This window comes from Watersipora subatra, chromosome 3 (assembly GCF_963576615.1).
Source record: "Watersipora subatra chromosome 3, tzWatSuba1.1, whole genome shotgun sequence".
Taxonomy (NCBI): Eukaryota; Metazoa; Bryozoa; class Gymnolaemata; order Cheilostomatida; family Watersiporidae; genus Watersipora; species Watersipora subatra.
Window position 1 is genome coordinate 58,358,663 of NC_088710.1, and position 23,598 is coordinate 58,382,260.

Consider the following 23,598-nt stretch of genomic DNA (forward strand, 5'->3'; position numbering starts at 1 on the left):
TTCAAATCCCTCATTTGATGACCACGCGATAGTTTCTTTCCCACACTCCGAGTAGCAGGCTTTGACTGTACGCTACGGCATTGTTTTAATTCGTAGGAGCTTGAGGCTTTCGCTGTATCTGATTTTGCTCCCACGATGCATAATGTTTTGGTAGCTCACTGCTCTGTTCTCATGATTTACATAACATCGCTTCGCTAACGTGGAAAGGAGTGCACTGCAAATCGGTGCAGGAATTCGCTAGAATTTACGCTCTCTCGTCATTATACATTAAAGCATTCATTGTAAGAAAGGTAGGGATGGGGGGAATGAATAGTGCTACCTTACTGTTTCTCTTCTCTCGATTTACTATGTTAATCTTTGAGACGCATTTGATTAATTTATGTGCTTAGTGAAGAGTAGCTGGTCTCAGGTAGTGATAAGATGTTAATATACATGGACGCTGTTACTCCCATTAGCATGATTGATATGAATGAATCATGTACTCTCTCCTCGTCATTCTTCTCCCTTCTCTCCTCTACAAAGGAAGGAGCGAAAAGCTGCAGAAAATATTTGGGTTATTTGCGTGCTTAAAAGTCGTACTGTGGTCATAACTAATTGAAATACATTTTAGCTATACCCTGTATCGCTGACAGAAGAAGTGGAGAATATTTACCACTCGGGTCAGTATCTGCAGTTTCCTCCAGTCATTGACGAACAGAAACTCAGCTGCTCTGTACAACATCAGGAAAATTTACGTTTGCTGGACTCTCTGTCAGAATTCTTTGTCACGGACCAATGCCCTACCTCTGAGGCAGCCCCATCCTATACCACCTCTGAGACCAATCTACAGTATAGTGAGGCAGCTCAACCTAGTGATGTTTATATAGATCGGCAGGAGTCTGCGTATTCTCCGACCGCTCCTCTCCTCACTGACGACAGAACTACTGTAGGTGCAACTGATCTATGCTCGAACGCTAATGCAAATGCTGCCTCAGAGAGTGATGACATTCTAAGTCAAGCGACCCGAAGCATCATGGACCAAGGAATAGGAGACGACTACTTTCCGGGAGCGAAACGTATGAGAGCTCAGAACAATGCAGGTAGGTAAATGGCGGTACACCGTAGGTACATCCAATACATTGGTTTTAATCTCGGCTTTGACGGGTGCTTCTAACCTGCTGGCCTCAAGCATTTGGTAGGCACTATACTCTAGCTAAGGCATGCATTACTATGCACTGCACTGAGCTTCTATGGACCCACTGCTCAAGCTCATTGTGTGCAAATTTCAATCGCTTGGAATTGAGGTTTGTAGCATGAATTGGATTAGTGCAAGACCTTGGGCTGCACAACCCTCTTTGTAGCTTTTGTTTTTGCGTGCATCTGATAATGGTGGCTTTTGATTTGTTATCAAGGTGAAACCAATGGCGTGCATTCCAGACCTAGCACTCTATCTACACCCAGTTTGGCTCTAAATAAATTACACAACGGCGAGGGAGGCCCTCCAACCCCTACGCCATCACCGGATAGTCTCAGGAATTCATCAAATACCCTCCTAGCGTAAGTACAGGTGCCCTCGCTACCATAGGGGAGGTACAGTTGCTGTCAGCTGACTGAGAACACTGTTAATTGGATAACACTTCGCCATCCATCGGGATGTCTTGTCAGGCTTTTTTATGTCCCCATATTGATAAGGGATGCTTATAGCTTCATGAGATTCTATTAAGAAGTGGCATGTCTTCATCACTAAGTTTTTATGATGCGATGTTTGTCGAAATTGAGTTCAACTATCAAATTTTTTAAAATTTTGATGCACTGTTTTTTCGTTGTACAATCGCCCAGCTCGTATCTGGTATCGTATGGCCTTTGTACTTCCCAGAACTCTTATTGATCATAAACAGAAGATTGACGTCGTGTTAAAAATGGTGACCCGCTTACATCGCTGGTTTTGGATTTCTCTCGTAAAACAGGCTGAACTCGGTGATAGACGTTCAAAATTTTAGACCGATGATTGTTGGGTTGTTTCGATCATACTTGTCCGATTGAGTATAAACCCAAGAGGCATAAATAAGTGTGTTATCGCGTAATCACTCTGTCAATCAAGCATCTCATGAAACTTAGTGTATGTCCACAATGCCGAGTCTATCAACTACAGAAAATTGTGGAGGATTAGTCTGTGATCCTTGATTATATTACCTGTGAGAAGGGTTTGCCCTTGCATAAGTATCCTGTCATTTACATCTGGGCAGCATTCTGCGAAATACACTGTCCATTTTATCCTTCTGTTCATATCACAGTAAGGAACATGAAAATACAGCAAATGCTTCGTATGATTTAAGTTCGTATAAATTAGAATTCTAGAAATGTTAACCATTTTGAACAATTTCACAAAGTAACTGCAACTTTTGTGGTGCATCTCTTTTTGCTAGTGCTTTGTGGGGAGACAGGAAAAGGCTGAGTCGGTGGTCTATCTAGTATTTTTCTCATGATTGGACAGTTTAATGATTTGATAAATATGTAGTAGTTGTTATTGATGTCCAGCTGGACAAGTTCATTTACGTCACTGTCTGCATTACCGGTTCTTCAGAACTCTGTTGGACAACAACAGAAAAGTGTTGAGGTTTAGTCGTTCGCCCTACTCTGTGGCGATTAGCTCATTCTAATGGCTCGGATTAGCTCATTCCAACTGTTGGTCAAACACGTACCATCAAATGTCGCGTGAAATCCTTGACATCCGACAATCTCATAATGGTCATGCATTCCGTGCCAGCTTAGTGTAACCAGAAGGAGGTTTCCTAGTAGAGGGCCTGGAGCCACTGGGTTAGCATGATATTCTCACCGCTGACATATTTTCCCATACTTTCAGTTTTTGTTATTCTCTCACAGTTTATTCGCTGTATTCTGGTCACTATGGTTGTTGTTCTATGCTGACCTATCCGCCCTCTGAATGCTTACATACGCTCATATGCTGACAGCCAGCTCATATGCTGACAGCCAGCGGTGCTGACAGCCAGCGGTGCTGACAGCCAGCGGTGCTGACAGCCAGCGGTGCTGACAGCCAGCGGTGCTGACAGCCAGCGGTGCTGACAGCCAGCGGTGCTGACAGGGACGCTGACAGTTAGTAATGCTGCCAGTCAGCTTATGCTGCCAGTTTATTGCTTGAAGTTTGAGTTTGCTGCAGCATTTACCTGGTGTATTCAGGTATTAACCTTAATATGTTGCCAAAAAAATTCGATTAAATTCTTTAAATTGTTTTTTTAATTTTTTATGCTCACCATCCCTCTTTTTGGCACTTACTGGCTTTCATTCAGCAATTACCCATTGACAACAGGCACGTACGCAAATGGACGCAAACCAGACTGACCATATATGGCCTGTCCATGCATTCCAATACTGAAATACTGTTTTGTTTGTCATGTCATAGCGCTGTGCGCATTGATAAGACTTCTTAATGCTTTGACAAGGTCTCATTAGTCAGATGTACAGACGAAGAATTATGTTAATAAGTTCATAAAAAATAGACTAAACTAGAACATGTCCTTGACATTGAACTGTGCTGCTTCAAGTGTACATATATTTACAAACTATTTTGTATGAAATTGCCATGTCAACCTTATGCACTCATGTCACCATTCAACGTGAAGCTGGTAAATGGCAAGAGTTGGGTAATTACAGGCTTGAGCAGCGGCAGCTCACCAGAGAAGCAATGAACAAATATTTAGAAGATCAAGATGACCAAGTAGTCATGATCCAGCATGCCAAGGTTGCGCAGAAGTCCTATGGCAGCGAGAAGAGGTACTGTTCACAAGAAGACATGCACAGCTAAATGGTTCCCATAGCTGCCTACAAACTTTAGTATTTACTATTTATAGCCGCGCCCAGCCTTACTGCCAAATTTTAGTGAAATATTTGAAAAGTCATGGGAATTGCTCACTCGTGTATTTTTCCCAGATTGTCATCTAATCTGTCAGGTTAATAAGCGAAACTGCAGCTGTCCTTACTAAACATTGCGTGTGAAACTTTTTAACGCTAAAAATATGTTGAGGCATCTCAGGTAGCTACTGATAGATCATAGACATCTCGGGTACTAGTAGACCATAGACATCTCTGTTGCTAATAGACCATAGATATCTCCAGTGCTAACAGACCATAAACATCTCAGGTAGCTACTAATAGACCATAGACATCTCAGGTGCTGATAGACCATAGACATATCAGGTGCTAATTAACCATAGACATCTCAGGTGCCAATAAACCATATACATCTAAGGTACTAATAGACCACAGACATCTCAGGTGCTAATAGACCATAGAAATCTCGATAGACATCTCGGGTGCTTCTAGACCATAGACATCTCAGGTGCTAATAAGCCATAGACATATCAGGTGCTAACAGAACATAAACAGCTCAGGTGCTACTAGACCATAGACATCTCAGGTGCTACTAGACCATAGACGTTTCAGGTGCTAATAGACCATAGACATCTCAAGCGCTGTAGACTAACTGGGTGACTCATAAAGCTTTTACTTAAATGACTCAATAAAGCTTTTGATTCTCTCTTAGCTAGTTAGTGAAAGGATGAATAACTGGGATTAGTTACTGCCTGTTACATGATGTGATGCGATGTTACCGCTAGTAATTATTTAGTCTGCTTCAGTAGTTGACCTTAAACTGGTTTGACCTAGAAACAGTTTTAAAGAGTTTTCAAAAGGTTTTATTTACAGTGATGCTAAATATCTCTAAATTGTAACAAGTAGTAGCCAGTCTAATTAGCCTTATCCTGTGCGGTGTTTAATGACCATGAGCAGAGATTTCCTCTGTTGTAAGTTCGTGCTAGTGTTAATCTTGTCTAGATAAGCTGAGAAATGGTGACTAACGATTTTTCTACCGGTAGATTCTTCTGTCCACCACCATGCGTATACTTGTTCTCAAGTGGCTGGAAGAAACGACGGCAGGAGATGCTTGACAAAGGTGTGTCGGAGAGCCAGGCGCAGGTTTGCGCTTTTATGGGTATCGGGAGCAACGAGCAAGACATGATACCTCTCAACCTCGAGGGAAAGGTAAGCAGTTATCTTCTACTACATAATAACTATGGATAGCCATTTTATTTCTGTAACACGCTTTTACCATTTACTACACACAATTCTCCCGGTCTTACAAAATAATATGTTTTAGCAAATTAATTCTGCTTAAAGATGAACGTACACAAAATTTAGTCGATTTTATCAGAAAGTATCAGTATTTTTCTATCATTTGTATTTGTTTGAGGTGATCTGTCTGCCAATGTTGCAAGATTAAAATCGATACAACCTGATCGCAGTTAAAACGCTCAAAAGAAAAATACGTGCCGAAATGACATCACTAGTTACTCACCTGCCTGTTGATTTCATTATTAATGTCGGCTACGCCGAAATTCAAGTTGCAATGTTATGCACCACTATTCGGTCGATCTCTGCAACTATAGACATCGTAATCACACTTTCGATTGATCTTAGCAGTTTATCCGCGATCATGTTTTGTCAATTTTAATATTGAAACATCCTGGTAGTCAAATCATCTCAAACATCAAAAACAATCACAAATGATAGAAAAATATCGATAATTTTAGATGAAATCTACTGAAATTTTGTGTAAGTACATCTTCAAGTTGACCTGTGAAGTCGCAATGTGTGACAATATGCAGTGACAATATGCGTAACATGATCGGTCTTTTCAGTTTTGTTGTAAGGTAACTGCATGGTAATAGCTAACGCAACTGTCATGCTGACTGACACGCATATTTCCTAGAGTACAAATACTCGTGTCTCTCTCTACCTACTCCCAGGCACCCGCTACCAGTATTCAAATTCCGAATTCAAATTGTTTTGATGAAGAGAATCAAATCTTTGGGAAAATTGGGACTGGTGATTTCGCTGGCTGTTTAATCAATTACGCGTTACTTTGACGTGTGACGAGCCCTAAAACTTGAAAATTCATTTGCAATGTTGTATCGTAGTGAGAGGCTCTGACGGTCAAAACAAGCAGCACAGCTCATGAGTGTAAAAACAGCCGCAAATATTCAGAAAACACAAAACCTGCTAGCATTGTAATAGAACGTTTTGTAATATGATAGTCAAGCAGTCGCATCCATTTATAGCATCATATAGATGTTATATAGAAGTACCCTAGGACACTTATATTTCGCTAGTATTTAGTTTCGTGAGTAGCATACAGAGTAAAATTTCGCTGCAACTTAATTTCGCATCTCTGATGAGTGCGAAAATATAGTGATGTGAAAATAAATGTAGCAGAACAAACATATCAGATTCCTCAGGTTCGGTTCACTGGTAAGAAAAAAATTTTCAATTGGGAACTAGTTTGTAATTGTGAACCGCAGGTAGAATTGTGTGGACGAGATCGATAATGCAATTTGATCGCTTGCTGCTATTTGTTTCTTGGGCTATCAATGAACTAAGCTATTTAATTCCGCGTTTTCGTTCCTTCGTTATGATAGTTTAGTTTCGCTCATGAAATTTTCGTGAGAGGAGGACACGGCGAAAACGCGAAAGTTAGATGAGGCGAATACATAATTGTCCTAGGGTAGTAGAATATAGTTATATAGAGATTATTGCAGTTTACCTAAAACTGTTACACTAAACCCTTACTATCTTGTTGGTTCTTGTCCAAATTTTACTAGTTTTTATTTATAATCTTTTTAACATCCGTTTTGTTGTAAAAACTCACAATTAAATTCCTGTTGTTGGCTCTGGCACAACACCACAACGTAAAACAAAATGTGACATCTCAGAATTTTTATTTTTTGCAGCATCATTTAAAAGAAATTTGAGGGGTTCCTTATGCATGCATATGTTATCAGGCTGGTTTCCTTGTATTTTATTTAGTAGTTATATTATCAGTTTCATCTGAAATTAAATTTACAGATATTTTATTGTATTTGTATCAGATGAGTGTTTCGGGTAGTCATTGCTGGCATAAGTCAGTCATAAAAAGTTCACTATTGTGAACATACTAAAAGCTGTGTATTGTTTATGGTTTAGGAAAGGAAATGATGTATTATTTTTAAACCCATTAGAATGCTGTCTAAGCTTGCTTGTGGTCAGCTGTGGTGCGCCCCCAGTCTATTCAATTATTATTCGCTTATAACACAGGTTGTAGCTACTACAGCTGTTGCTGTAGGAAATGTAGCCAGTTCTCTGGCAGATTCTCCAGTTTTAGGGAGCAGTACTATGGACTCGATGCTCACATTATCCAGTTTTAGGGAGCAGCACTAGGGACTCAATACTCAGTATTCTTCTTCTTCGCTGTTATTCTGCATATTAAATTATTACAGCGTAGTATGCAGAGGAGATGCTTCTAATCTTTTCATCCAGTTTAGCTCCACTCCATTATATGGCACGCTGACCATAACGCTGACTTTAAATGCTTGACCGAGATGTTTCGCTTGTAGGACTATTGCGCGGCCAAGACTCTATATATATCCGACTCTGACAAACGTAAACACTTCCATTTGACGGTCAAAATGTTTTACGGAAATGGAAGAGACCTGGGAGAATTTAACAGCAAACGGATCAAAGTTATATCCAAGCCTTCCAAAAAGAAACAATCGTTGAAAAACACAGATTGTAAGTCTTGATGATTAATTTGGGCTTACTCACTAACTATTGTGATTGCATAGAGTGTTTCCATAGAGTTGTATAGCACTGTAGAACCTGCGGCTCTATACAGTTGTATAACATCGTAGAACCTTTAGTTCCATTGAGTTGTGTAGCGCTGTGGAGCTTCTGGCTCTATAGAGTTGTATAGCACCATCAAACCTTTGGTTCCGTAAAGTTGTATAGCACCGTCAAACCTTTACTTCCACAGAGTTGTATAGCAACGTAGAACCTCTGTTTCCATAGAGTTGTATATCACTGTAGAATCTCTGTTTCCTCTGAGTTGTATAGCACTGTAGAACCTCTGTTTCCATAGAGTTGCATAGCACTGTAGAATCACTGTTTCCATAGAGTTCTGTAGCACTGTAGAATCTCTGGTTCCGTAGAGTTCTGTAGCCCTGTAGAACCTCTGGTATGGCACTACAAAAATTATGGTTTCATAAAACTGCATTACATTGAATTATGGTATGGTCTGTTGCCTGAGATTTGCCAATTATTTGTAGTGGCTTAAAATTAGATTGTTGTTATTTGTAAAATTTTGGTATACAGTCATACTTCAACTTACGAGCTTAATGCGTTCCGAGACTGAGCTCGTATGTCAATTTACTCGCATGTTGGTGCAATTAATTTATATATAGAACAATTAAATATATATTGATTGGTTTCCATACTCTAAAAAAGGCAAATAAAACACTCAAAACAAGATGTTGTAACAGAAAGAACATGTTGGCTATTGTCCTTACGTACTACATGCTTTCAAAAAGCAACAAATAAAAAATAATGCAAGGAAATGTGATTAATTAAAATGTAAAATTAAATACATACAATAGCAGTTAACACTCGCATTTGCCAGGGAGGGAGATATAAGTTATCCTTCGTTACAACAGTTGACTTTGATAAATTTAGATTTTATCAAAGTGTTAAAAGACAAACTTAGAAGCAAACCTAAAAGCAAACTTTCATTTTCAACTAAACGTAATTAAAATTTCTTCGGCGTTCATAGTTTGAAATTTCTCACTGGTTAGCGAGAAATCTTTCCTTTTTTCGCTTTCACGACTAGCCAGCCGTTTTAAGATAAACCTATCTAAGGACGTTTGCCTTTGTCGCCCTTGCAACATGTTGCGATTAGGACGAACACAGGTGTCGTCACAAATGGTTAACACACGACCACTAGCCAACTTGTCCGAATGTCTATTAAACAGTTTGGATAGATAGCGCCGGCCTTTTCACATTGCATCGTTTCAGTTACGCTGTCACCGGCCAATTGTTTGTCCAATGCCATCAGCGGTCGTGAAGATCGCTGCACCGTTTAGAAACTATGGCTAGTCCTTTTGCGAACTAAATGCCCTGAATATAATCCTTCTGTTTGATAATTATGAATGTATTTCTGTCATATTGCCGAGCTATCTGAATCACGCATACACATTTCGCATATTTTTCAATACTTTTCCGTTTAATATCGACTGTTATCATTTGCTTTTTCTTTGTATTATCTTTCATTTTACTGGCAAACTTTCGGTCTACGCACAGTACTTTTAATTCACATAATTCTGCACAGAAAATCGTGCACAAAAAAAACACGGTACAACAGTATAACCTGAGCAGTTGAGAAATACAGAGTGATGCTGTTCTAATAAAACACCTCCGGCATACTTGGCAACTCACTCAAGTGCTCGTATCTCAAACATGGCTCGTATGTTAGTGCTAAAACTTGCTAGAAAGCTGGCTCGTATCTTAAGTTTCTCGTACGTTGGAGCACTCGTAAGTTGAAGTATTACTGTATTTGTGTTTTTATGCGCACAGATGCTATTTCTTATTCCAGCCCATGTTGCAATAGATGCTACTTCCTAACTCGTATGGTCATAGTTGGTATTTTGCTTTGACTCCGTGAGTCATAGACATATTTAAAGTCTTTTTACAAGCATTTGCTGCAGAGTTTAGAGGATGAAGGGGTGCAGCTGGTTTACATGAAAGTAATTAACTTACTGCAGTTAGTTCTATTATGATCACTCAGTGAGAAAACAGTGTCTACTTTTTGACCATAGCTATGGAAAGACAACTCCTGTTACACGATTACCGCTTCTAAACTCTTAATGCTTTAACATTTGCTCAAAGATTTTTTTGCACCAGATTTTCTGATGATGTCAAATGTAGAAATTGTTTAAAATAAAACCAATGTTAATAAAAGCTTTATTTTATGCAGAGCCTGTGTAATACTCCTGATATTTTATGGAAGCGTCGATTCTCCTTGTAACTGATGCGCTTGTGCGTGTGTACAAACAAACTTTACAAACTGCCATAACTTGAGAGCAACCGTGGCCTAGTGGTCTAAAATGTCTGACCTGCATACAACAGGCTCGGGTTCAAGTTTCAAATAAGGCCACTCGTGGTGATAGGAATGACATCCAATCCTAAATTTCCCTCATTAACTGGGCATGTCTCCAGTTGTCGAGATTCCTTCACTACTGGACATGAGACATATCTAACCAAGATCACTAAGCTATCGTTTGTGCAAGCAGACATACACAATCTTCTAGTGATTGCTCACACTGCGTACAAACCTTTAAAGACTACGCTAACATATGTGAGCTTATTACATGACAAGCAGTACTGTTGCAAGGAATACTCAAGAGAACACAACTTGCAATATGCACAGAAATTGTTTAGGCAAAGCTCCAGAGTACTTTATTCATCATCATATCGTTGTAATTCTTTTGTCAAGTTGCCATGTCTGTTTGGAATTCTGTGTTTTGCAAGTCACCAGTGAAGTTGGTTGTTATTTGAAAGTATACCTTTGATCTCTGTCAGTTTTATGCTGAAGCTGTGTTTGCAGTGTGCGTAGCTTCAGGAACAAAAGTAGCCCTCTTCAATAGACTGAGGTCTCAAACAGTCAGCACAAGATATTTGCATGTTGAGAATGGTAATTTCCATGCGAGCTCTCTACAGTGGGGTGCGTTTACCATACATAAATGTGAGTCGTCTTCTCTTTTCCTTTATTCTGCTGTAAATTAATATTGTTGTATTTCATGTACTTATATTTACAGCGCTACAGTTTTTAATCCAATTAGTTAGTTTTCTCTTGAATTCTGATGATCACAATTTGTTTTAAGATACCTACTTAAATATGGATGTTCGTCTGTATAATTTATTTTTGCTCAGTTTCTTAAGCAAGGAAAGTATGCTGCTTCTTTTGTTCAAAAGTAAATATCAATTTTTACAAACATCCTTGTCTATTATTAGGCGGTTGATTATTAGGCGGTTAATTAGCACAGGTAATAGAGGGTCGGTGTAGTAAGCCGAGTGTCACATGTTCGAGTCCTGCACAACGCATTTTTTGTGAAGTACTTTAAGTGCCGCCCCGTTCTTTCTTCAGCGCAACGGAATTAATCAAGATTACAAAACAATCAGAGTTTTATGCGTATATGGATAAAGCATGGCCTTACAGGTATAAATACATCACTTTAAATGGTAGTACATTAAATAAAATATTTGCATAAATAAACAAACTAAATAAATAAATAAACTATCAGACTAATTCTGAAACCTATAGCGTCAATATTAAATAGCGGATTTAAAATACAACTGGTCACATACTGTCTGGTCGCAAGTTTAGTTTTTCAATCTTTGGTCAAATCTATATGTACATTTTAATGACGTGCATAGTGATATATGTACATTTTAGTGATGTACATAGTAAAATATGCACATTTTAGTGACATACATAGTGATATATGTACATTTTAGTGACATACGTAGGGACGTACGTACATTTTAGCCAGTTGCAAGAAAACTGAAGCCTCAAATTACCTGAAATCAGATGATTCTACATGAAATACTCCGCTTAACAATATGGTGTTAACAGATTATTTTACCTGATCAGGCCCCAATGGGGCTTTTTATAATATTTGATTTGTTATTCCAGCATGTGATCACACATGATAAAATTCGGTGATGATTCTTATTTTATGCAATCTGGTAGTTTACATCAGGCAATTGGCTGGTCTTCATCTTGTCTTCTTATTAGTTTTTGTCTTCCCTTACAGTGGATGACAATGAGTCTGAGTCAGAAGAGTTTACTGTACAAGATGGCTACATACACTATGGCTCGACAGTAAAACTTGTATGCTCAGTAACTGGAATGGCTCTTCCCAGACTAGTATGTATCAGTGGCTAATATTCCTTGTCCAATATATTCCTTGTCCAATCATAACTGACATTGGCAAATACGTTGGATAAAGTTCACCAGATTCTAGTCAAAGCTTAAAAGTTGACTTGCAACAAAATTCACATTACAGTTATTTGGTATCAAAAGATTCACCATGTCTTACTCTGTTGTGTTGTAGGTGCCACATATGTGGAAATGTGATTACAAGCTCTTAAAAGCTCAAAAACGAAAAGCCGCCGTAGATTGGAATCTCTTTATTTCGATGACGTAGCCACGAAATTTGGTTATCGTCTTGTCACGTGATGTTCTCACGTGAATTGAAAGGCCAATAAAAAGCTCAATATAAACTTATCGTAGCACTAGTTTATGACAAACACTTCGCGTTTTACTGAAGACCCCGTATCAAATATAGATGCTCGCTACTTTACAGTTTTGTTTCGGCTTGAACTAATCGTCAAGTCATAATCTGATCGCGTGACCCAATCAATACTTCGCAAATAATGTTTGCAGCACTTTTCGATTATCACAGGTGACCAACAGGCTCGTCATGATTATCAGACATTGATTATGCACTCCTTCGAGCTAAGGTTAAAAAGTTTAACGAATTTTTACGGTAAGTTATAAGATATCACTGCTAAAAGTAACAGCATTACAATGACAATAAAACAGACACGTAAGAACAATAGACATGGTTTTATTGAATGTGTGAAGTATATTTGTGAAAATATTTCGACGAATAAGGTTGCATAAAAGTGTAAACAGAAACCATCTACCACAGCTACGTCACATTCGAGCCGTTTTTGGAAAGAGAATCCAAACTACGGCGGTCTCGTGTGGCTGCGATTAACTGTTCGTTTTTGAGCTTTTAAGAGGTTGTAATCACATTCCCACATATTTTGCACCTACAACACAACAGAGTAAGACATGGTGAATTTTTTCATATCAAATAACTGTAAGGTGAATTTTGTTGCAAGTCAACCTTTAACAATTTGTATAGTAGCCTGTTGGAATACTTTTAGTGTTGTCTATATTTACGACATGTGTACACAACTACCGCTACAGTAAATTCCCATATGTTCTATGGTTGTGGGTTTACTTGAAAGGCGTGTCAGTTAGTGATTCAAAATGATTTTACTTATGAATTCAGGTTTAGCTCCTACATGGTCTAATAGAACACATACAGTGAAACTCGGATAACTCGCCCTCGGATAGCTCGAACACATGGTTAACTCAAACGGATTTGTTTGGTCCGTTCCCACGCAATGATAAGTGGCTTTAGATAACTCGACCTTAACATCGTTAACTCGAACAGTTTTTTGCCCAACGCCTACCGAGACGGTTGTTATCGCTTTAGAATATCGCTTTATTCCAAGCCATAGAGATAAACATCAACCTTTAGTAGTTCTTAGGCTTCATTATTAACACTATCGGCAAAATATTTTCGTTAACAACTTTTCTAAAGGTGTGCAAAAAATCAAATTTTACCAAACATCCGCTTGGGGATAGCCTTCCGTAAACTTAAAAAACTCCCTCAAATAAACTTAAAGAAAAATCGGCAAAACTGTTTTTTGTTAAAACGCTCAAAAGAAAAAGATGTCTTTTTTTAGCGTTTCAACTGCGATCAGGTTTTGCCTATTTTGATTTGAAAACGTCCTGACAGTCACATCACCTAAAACGAACAAACAAATCTCAAGTAATAGGAAAATATTTATACTCTCTGATACAAATTGTTAAAACGCTACATGAGAGGCCCCTTAACTTGCAACAAGGAATCAATGCTTTTGATTTATATATAGTTTGTATATGTACTGATAAATACATGCACTTGTAACAGTGTTCTCATAACTGAACGCTCTGATAACTCGAACACTTTCTCTCAGTCCCGTGAAGGTAAAGTTAGCCGAGTTTCACTGTATGTATAAGTATAGACAGGAGTTGTCTGCTATGGTTGAATGAAACCAAGATCATTATCACCTTGCTGATACAAAATATGTCAAGGTGCATGTGCATGTTTGATAGCATTTTTGCTCGGCAATCTGCAAAAGGATTTATGTTTCAGCCCTGTTACCTATGGGTCTGCCTTGACCTGAAGTAGCAGTTCAGGTTAGATCAATTTGGAACTGGTAGATGGTTTTAGATGATAAATTGAGTTAGTTTTTGCTGCACACTTACAAAATGATAAATTGTAAACTAAAATTGTGTGCTTACTTGAAAGTATGATGCTTGTTTCTTCGTGTCTCTAGTCACCTTCGTGTGAATAGGTTTCTTCCTTTCTTATTTTGCTAAAATAATACGAGGCGATAAACCTTCACAGTCTTGCATGCCACTAGCCACAAGCATTTTACACTCAGCTTTCCATTACAGATAATAAGAAAGGTGGACAAGCAGGCAGCGGCATTGGATGCCGATGATCCGGTCTCACAGTTGCACAAATGTGCCTTTCATCTTAAGGACACAGACAGAATGTATCTCTGTCTTTCTCAGGAAAAAATTATACAATTTCAGGTTGGTTTCTACCGATAGTGGAGAAGGGGTAGCAGGTGCTTCTGTCAATGCTGACTAGTAGGCTTGGTCCAAGGCAAGACAGCGCTTGTGGTAAAACCTTTATGCTTAAATATTAACATTCCTACAGGCCTGTTTATGCTTTGAGACTCTTGACTTGGCTATGTTCTCATTTCAACTCATATGGTTTTATTCATTACTGCACATTCCAGTGATATTTTAAATCATATATATATATATATTGTAAAAAATGTCACGGTGTACTTAAAACGAGTGCCCAATTAAATTGAATCAAGTTCAGAGTTAGAATATTTGAGCTAAAAATTTGAGAAATATGTATGTATTTTCGTGTATATGAGATATATATATATATGTACGTGTATATGAGATATATGTATGTACGCGCATATAAAATATATATATATATGTAGGGGTCCTACCACACAAAGTTGTCGTCAGAATAGTCACTTTTAAAATCACTGTCGTCACTTTTAAAATCACTCATCTTTTTCAAGTTGGTAACCAAAACAACCTCTTTCTTCACATTCGTTGTTTTAATACAAATATCCATTCTGGTGGCACTGGGTTGCGTTAAAAACCTGAAACTTGCTCAGTTTGAACTTCTGTTAACCAAAAGCATAGCTCAACCAGCAACCTTCACAAACTTATTAGTGATGTTTGGGAGCGTTGCTGATTACTCCCCGAAGAGTGACAGCCGTCTTAGGTTTTTAAGGCTACATTTCTTGTACTGAAAGTAGACCGAGATTGTCTTTAATAATCGCTGTCAGTCACAGACTTGGAAACGGATTTGCTGTCAATGTCGTGGCATTTCATTGCTGTTTACTTTAATATTTGGCAGTCTATAAATGCTGGGCCAGATGCTTCAAACCAAACTAGTGAAGTTTCGGTTGAACGTGTTGATTTATGGACAAATAATAAGTTAGTAAAGGTACGGCTACACGTAACAAATTTTTCGTTGGTTCTAACCAAAATCACGAAATGATTGAAACACACAGAATTATTCTGCGCTGCTAGATTCGTGCTAGCGAGCACGATTCCAGCAGCTTTTGCAATTAGTATAGTCCAAGAGACGTATAATGACACACAATAAATGTATAAGTGCAATTAAAATTAGTACACACGATGCAACTGCTTAGATTGCATTATTGTATGTATTTATTGTTTGGACGCTATAGCTACAAATTGTTTATTTTTTAATTATATTTCCTTTTTAGCAGCAAAAGTTTTGTGGTAGAAAATGTTGCCATCTTTAGCGCAATCAAGTCGGTTGCATCGTATTTACTATGGTGAATTTCCGTAATATTTTTTTGCGTGTCACATTATGTTCTCGGACTACATATATCTTAAAATTTGCTAGAGTCGTGCTCGCTCACCAACAATAGCGCAACTTAAACAGTTACATCGTGTGTTCTATGTTGAATTGCTTTCGTATTTTTATTGTGTGTCGCGATACATGTCTTGGACTATACTAATTGTTAAAGCTGCTAGAATCGCGCTCGCTAATAATTTGTTTAATTGTTTAAAACGTTTTGTCGACGAACTCGGTGGGCATGCACAGCTCAAATAATTCTGTGAATTTCGACCGATTAATTCTGCGTTTTTCGTGATTTCGGCCAGAACTCAAAACCAACGAAAAATTCGTTACGTGTAGCAGTACCTTTAGTAATCCTACTTACACAATCATCGTCACCTCGTCACCTACATTGATAAATGGTCGTCTCGTCTGTCACTTTTTAAATATTCCTGTCGTCGGGTCGTCAGAATCGTCACAAAACATGGGAGGAACCCCATATGTATGTACACGCGTGTGTGAAAATTGTAGATGACAGTGATTGATAATCATACTTATTGCTCAGGCTGATTAGTTGATTCTCTCGTTGTCAAAAAAATTATACACTTTTAAATATATATTTTATAGCTTATAGTGTATATATATATATATATATATATATATATATATATATGCATATATATACATATTTAAAAGTTTATAATTTCGTTGACGATTGGGGAGCCAACCAATCAGGCCGAGCAATAAGCGTGATTGTCCAGCGCTGTTGAATGCAGTGCAGTATTCACACTAGTGAATTTTCACGAATATTTCTGCTGTGTGCAACGGTATTAAGAATTAAAAAATAGCACATTGACACGTAACTGGAGTGAAGTTTGTGCTCTATATTTGTGGCCTCAGCTCCTGTCATATGAAATGTAAATGTGTATTGCAGGCGTCCCCGTGCCACAGTGATCCTAAAAAAGAAACCATTAATGATGGTGCCTCATGGACAATTATCAGTACCGACAAAGCTGAATACACATTTTATGAGGGAATGGGCCCGGTAAAGTGTCCCGTTTCTCCTGTTCCAATAGTCCACAGTCTACATGTAAGTTCTACTATTCTTCACCCCTCCAAGAATAACAAATGTTTCCTTTTACTTTTCAGAGTCTTTGTTGACATTATTGTTGACCTATGTATAGGCCATAATCAATTTACTATTGACTGATGTACAATGCTTTTGTTTTTGCTCGTATTGAGGTAAATGTTGTGGTTGGGAGCCTTTAGTAAAATCCTTTTAGCTTTTGTTTATCCAACCAGTGCTTGGTAATGAGGGTAGGATTCTAAATGCAGGTAAATGGAGGTGGGGATGTAGCCATGCTAGAGCTTGCGGGTGAGTACCTGACACCCCAGCTCAAAGTCTGGTTTGGTGACATAGAATCGGAGACTATGTTCAGAAGTGAGGACAGTATGTTCTGCGTTGTGCCAGATGTATCAGTATTCAGACCAGGCTGGAATTACGTGAGACAGGCCCTTGAGGTGAGCGACGTGTCTCTCTCTAAAGGTCCAAACACACTAGGCGATTTTATCGCGAGCGTCATGAGGAGGGCGGAGATATCGCTGGCGTGTGCATAAACACACTTGAGCGATTCACTAGCAAACGATATAATGGGCAAGCTCGCAAACTGCCAATAAAATTCCGTATCATAAGTTTCTTCGGAGTTGTTAATAAATTTATGTTAGTCAATATGGCGCCGTCTAGGCAACAACGCAAACAACTTCCGCATTTGTTATTAAACCTACCTCACTTTCACGGATTGTACACTGCCTACACTACAAGGAGACATAAGAAAAAACGATTATTGTATTTTTAACTGTAATATTTTTACGATTTTTATACATATTTTATTTTGTAGTGGTTTTTTATATTTAATTTATTAAATATTTACCGTTCTCAAGATGGTCAACCTGCGCAACGATTGACTCCAAATGTTGGTTTTCAACCCTTTTTTTGTGTAATTTTTGTTTTTTATGGTGTACAGGACTGGGAGTGCTATTATTAAATTTATGAACAATTCAGTGTTCGCTCTGAAGATGTTTCAATTGTAACAAAATAGCAAATTGTCGCTGCTGTACATTGGTGAACATCGATAAGAAATAATTACACGCCATAAAATTGCATTCTGGTAAAAACCAACCTATCGAAATGCATCTCGCTAGCGATAAATTTGTGTAGAGAAAGTCTAGCGTTATCTAGCGCAGATTAGCACCACGCAGCGCGATATCACTCTAAATATCGCCTAGTGTGTTTTCTCCTTTACTCACAGACTATGTTAAGGCTGCAAGCATTTAATAATTTGGAGTTGTCCTCTTTTTTGTCATTGGTTTGGCATAATTAAGTTACTACATGTGGTAGTAGTTTAGTTTAGAGAAGTACTTAGGCAACACATAAACAATTTGTTGAAGGTAACCAGTGGTACTTGGCTATAGCTGACTTTACAATATGCAATATGATAACTGTGTTAGAGACATCCAGTAATATCGTTCTTATATCCAGAATATGGCTTTTCTCTGTGAGCAGAAGTTATTTGTGACTGTTAGAATGAATGGAAGAAGCATGCAATGTGCCAAGTATAGTTTATTTCTGGCATATTTTAGCTAAAAAATCTTTTCAAATTGTTTTCTTTAAAAAAATTTCTTAAGATAGAATTGGAAATATGCTCAGTGCAAGGCAGTAGACAAGCCAGTTGTTATGTGTAGACTTTCAAACAACATTAATAAAAGATTTTAAGTGTTACTATTTTTAGAATTATTGAATGAAGCTTCATGGTTGTTTTGCTACTGTACCAGTTAAGCAATCTCACAGACCTTGAATTTCTCTATATATTCAGTATCTGTGTAGACAGGTCATGACCAGACAGGCTATGATTCTCTATAAAGTCTTGACCTGTCCGGTGTTCAAGCTGTCAATTAGAACCTTGGGTGCTCCAATGCAAAGACTATATTTAACGCTAAACATTGCCTGTGATGGATATGAAGTGTCAACAGTCTTAGATCAGTTTGATGTAAACTTTGAAGTAACTATTAGGTGGAACACGGTAACATGTATGCTATGTTTCCGTGTATGAACATTTATACACCTACCACTATAAGAGAGCTTAAGTGTGTAAAAAGTAACTATGATGATGAGAGGCAGTGTGTAACTTGTACATGTGTAGGTGTAGTATACTGCAGGCTGTCAGAACAGATTGTACTAAAAGCAACACTATTCTAACTTTCTCCTATATCTTAATTTGATCTAAGCCATACACTCGTACTGTTGATGTTGTCTTTTAGTTTGTTTTGTGGAGTTGTCTTGTCCATGTTTTGTGTAGGGAGACAACTTTCATTGTGGCCTTTTTAACATCCAAGTAACTAATAATTTTAGGAGCAATTTTACTATTAATATAGTTCATGATTTTTATATTGTCTTAGGGCTATGCCTGTGTCATCATCTCTTGTCATTGGCATGCCGCTGCCAGTGTCTCAACACACATCTTGCGATAGACTCATAATTGCTGTTGAGCCTGTACGAGTGTGAAAGATGAAAGCCCTTCTAGATGTGTCAGTCTTTTGTATCTGAAGGAGATAATATCTCTATTAAACACCTTGTATGTATAATTGCTCGGTGATTCACGGATGCATACCGCTCTTCCCTCTTGAACTTCTGCAGGAAGTTGATTCTGTCTTATCCGGCATTGTTTCGCTGTCTCTATTTATACTTATCATCGCTTAGGCCTCGGTGACTCTAGCTGAGCGTTTGACACTGCAATTTGAGCCAATTAAAACAAAAAGGCGAGTGATTTCAGTCGACATAAACAGCACACGTCGTGTAACTAGAGTATTATAATAATATTGATATGTTTTATTGATTTCACCGACGTTGATATTATGTAAATTTATCGACTGTTCGCTGCGGTTATTCTGTCCAATAGCCTGCTTGCTAAGGCCATTGTACTCGGATGTGTTTTGGAACTTGAATGTGTCATCATGCTTTTCTGTTTTTTTACATGTTTTGGGAGAAGTTATCCGCAACGGCAACTGGCTGAGCGTGGCTGTTGGCTTTGTGGGCTTCTGTTTGATATTTAATACTCACTCAATTTCTGACATATTGAAACAAGTGTTTGCGAAGATATAGAGTTAACAACCCGATACGCTTAATCCTATTAAACAGGTGTATTAATCCATCCACGTCGGTCTAATGAGTAAATGCTATAAAGTTGTCAATGGTCCTGAGAACTATTTACCCGAATACTTACGTTTGTCGTGAGACGACTGATATAAACCACTCGTGGGCTTACACTTCTCTCTAGTTCGTGTCTAGCATTTCATATCGTCCTTTCACGAAGATATTACGTTCAGAAGATTATACTTCCCCTTGTTGGCATCATATTCACCGAATATTGTGAAAGATTCTTTAAGGTAGCGAGGGGTTGTGGGTAAACTGAAAAACATTGCTTATGATAGGCATGAAGGAACAGCAGTCTTAGACCAGTTTGATATAAACTCTGCACTAACTATTGGGTGTGACACAGTAACATAGTATGCAATGTTTCAATGTATGAACATGTATACACTACTCTGAAGTCTGGTTGCCATCTATGCCGCAAAAACCGGCAGCAGGATCGTCGGGCTATCTGCGGTGAAATGAGAACCTATGCGCCGTGTACTGCCGTTAGTTGCTGACGATCAACGCACAATTTCAACGCTGTTCAACTTTTGCAAAAAGCCGCAAGCAAAACCTTCCCAAAATACAATGTACAGGTGAAGGTCAGCACTTATGAAACGACATGGCGAGTGGCCATTTTTATGCGATCATCAGCAATGCAGCTTTATGTGAACATAAAGCACACACCCGCAAGTGTTTTGCTGTGCAAGATTGCCGCCGAGGTCTCGCAGCCGATGTGGCAACCAGGCTTAACCAAGTTTCAGCGAGTAAAAAGTGATTATGATGATGAGAGGCGGTGTGTAACTTGTACTATCCATTATATAGGTGTGGTATACTGCAGTCTGTCAGAACAGATTGTGTAGGCTTGGGAAGTGTGAAGACAGGGAGTTGTAACAAATGACATTAGAATAGGGAACATTAAAACTATGAATATTATCAAGGGAATAATTGAGAAGGAGAGATGGTAAGATAAAATGTGAGAGAGTGTTTAGACAGCGAGTCTGATTAAATATGACATAAATACAGAATAGTAACTGTTTTTCTTTGTGCCGCACGGTTTAGGAAATAGAGTTTTGCTTTTTGACTCGCGCTGGCGCCTGCTCAAGTACATCAAGCATGAATGGTTTAGGTATGGAAGTTCAGGCGTGGCCTAGCGCTCTTTCCCAGTCAACCTGAATAACTGATAACTGGTAATATCTTGGTAATAGCAGGTGATCCACAATTACTGTGGCTTTAGTTGGTCACTTGTAGAGCTACTTCTGCTGGAGGTAATGTTCAAGAATTTCCTCAATCACTCAGGTTCACACTTGACCCTTTGCAGGTACATTCGTTAGTGTAATCTGTTGAGGAAATTGTTAGACTTACTACGCAATACGCTTCAGACCGGTCATTGTGTCGGAACTAACCCGGCAATCCTTGTCAGCAGAGGATGAACTAATGCATCTGTGATTAACTTAAGAACAGAATTCTAATTCATCTCCAGATCTATGAGAAAGAATATTCTCGGTGATATTTGAGTCCGTGATGTTTTGGGAGCAGTGAAGTGTTCATCAAGTTCAGCCTTGGTTTACATACCACTAAGGCCGGTTCTTATTGGTTAATCGATTTGTCAAAATCATGCATCTTTGAGCTGCCTATTACTTGTGTTACTCATTGGCTACATATTTCGTCATTATGGGCGGCAGCAAAAGATTTATAACATGTTATTTGTTTACCTATGGTATTTGCCAATAGAATTTCTTATTGATCGATCAACCGCAATAAAGAATTCAGCATACTCATTTCCGTTTAAAATTGAATAATAAAGATGCCAAAATACCTTTGAGCAAAAACGGTGATTCAATGATTCTAACAATTGAAGACTTTAATCTTTGAAAGAATGGTCTGACATGCTATTGGTTGATTGACTACGAGAAATCGCTTAGACCAAGTAAATATGGCTTGCAGGTAATTCTCGCTGACACAGTTGATGCAACTGGCGATTAGCATTTCCTGCACAAGGGTTTTTTGTTTGAGAGTCAATAATTTCTTGTTAGTTGATGAATACTTCTGTTGCGTACCATTTTTCCTATGTAAAAAAATTTCTGATTTTATCAACCGCCCAGTGTTGTTGATGACCATGCTTCTAGCAGCTCGTCAATATAGAACAGGGTGCTCTAAAGCTACCACTTGCACTGTTGTCTTTGCCTAAGGCTATTGACTCTGCACAGGCCGGGTGCTCCCTAATCGCCTATTGGTGCATTGTAGGACAATAGGCCAAAGACTTTCACCTGTTATCAGGTTTTATGTTTGATTGTTGAGTGTTACCGCAGTTTAACACGGTCACTATAGTTCTAATTAATTTGTTATAATTTAATTTAGGAATAAATGCTTATAGTTTTGATGCTCATACGCCTGAGGAAGCGTGTCTATTGCTTGTGGCTAGCTGTGGTGGTCGAGCCAGCACTCTATACACCACAGCATTTGTTTTAAGCCAGTCATGCTAATTAATTTTTTCAGCTTCTGTTCGAATGTCAATGTCTAGGTGGGGTCTGGACGGTGAGCGGGTTTTTATTATCGAGGGTTGTTGTTATTACTTTTTTCAGCAGAACTATTCTTCACTGATATTTGATCTAGTGTAATTACTCTAGCTCTGCCCTCGGCAGAGTCAGACAGTAATATTGGTTTAAGAAGTTAAATGCAGCGCCGTTATGGTCGCTATTCGGGAAAGCTGTTATGCGGTTTTACGCATTCACTTTGTACTATCATTGTAGGTGCCAATCTCTTTGGTACGATGCGACGGTGTCATATACCCCACTGACTTGACATTCACCTACACGCCTGAACCCGCCCACCCTCGACACTTTGATGACCATCGAATTCTTCACGAAAAGGAATCATGATTGGCGGCTGCCCGATATTTTGATTTCTGATTTTGATGCAACAGCGGAATTGGGAAGGGGGTCTCTGTACGCCCCCCACTAACTAGTAGCTCTTCGCTCACTGCTGGAACAAGATATTTATTGGATAGCTCTATTGCTGCCTCATCAGACAGTTTGAGAATCATACGGATGATTGTGATTAAATGTGTTGTATGAAATTCTTCCTTTTCGTTTGTATTCTCCTTTGGTGAGAGTCTGGTTGTATATAGTGTACAATTAAATACATTTGTATACAAGGATATATTGTTGTCTGCTTTTGCAGTTAAGCAGTTAATACTCGGATAGCTTTACGAGAACTGCCATCAATAACTCTCTGTTCATTTGTACAAAGTCCGTTCCTGTAGTTTTACTCATACAGTGTATTTGTATGTAGTGAATTCCTCGCACTGGCAGGGGGTAACGACTCTCTGGTTGAATAGCTTTATCCACGGTTTGTGAGTTCCTCATCTCTTTTATAAGTATCTCAGCTTGTGAGCGTGTATCTTCACCCAGAATGCATTATTGGTATAACCTTGTTAGATTCAGGGATGAATTTTTAATAAGGTACCACAGACGTGTGTCATTTCTATTTTAGCTGATACGAGTGTAAAATGGTGGATTCAGTTATGTTGCCATATTCGTTTGCATTTAAAGCATTCTTATGGCACATTGTGAATAATTCATAACAAGCTGCTTTACATAATCAGCAAATATTTTGGAAGTGCTTGTCAATTCCTTAGCTTCTTTCCTACGTAAAAAATAATGACAAAACAGTATTTTAGGCGTGCCTAAATACTCGTGCCAAAAACCCGCAAAAGGCTTTCACTGAATTATCTAAAACTTCTTTCAAAAGCTTTCTCTTCAAGCTCTGTTGACGTTTATTTTATATTCAAGTTCAATG

The 23,598-nt window shown here is 38.4% G+C and overlaps 1 protein-coding gene across 1 annotated transcript; it reads left to right on the forward strand.

The window, feature by feature from the left end:
• The first annotated feature begins 214 nt into the window (after nt 1-214).
• On the forward strand, nt 215-22,959 carry LOC137392302 (recombining binding protein suppressor of hairless-like). The gene is made up of 12 exons (XM_068078972.1): nt 215-290; nt 611-1,079; nt 1,392-1,536; nt 3,652-3,771; nt 4,872-5,037; nt 7,425-7,599; nt 10,463-10,600; nt 11,673-11,785; nt 14,159-14,299; nt 16,543-16,698; nt 16,944-17,129; nt 22,551-22,959. Exons 2-12 carry the CDS (start codon nt 1,013-1,015, stop codon nt 22,677-22,679), a joined length of 1,536 nt encoding a protein of 511 aa, XP_067935073.1. The 5' UTR covers nt 215-290; nt 611-1,012; the 3' UTR covers nt 22,680-22,959.
• The last annotated feature ends 639 nt before the right edge of the window (nt 22,960-23,598 follow it).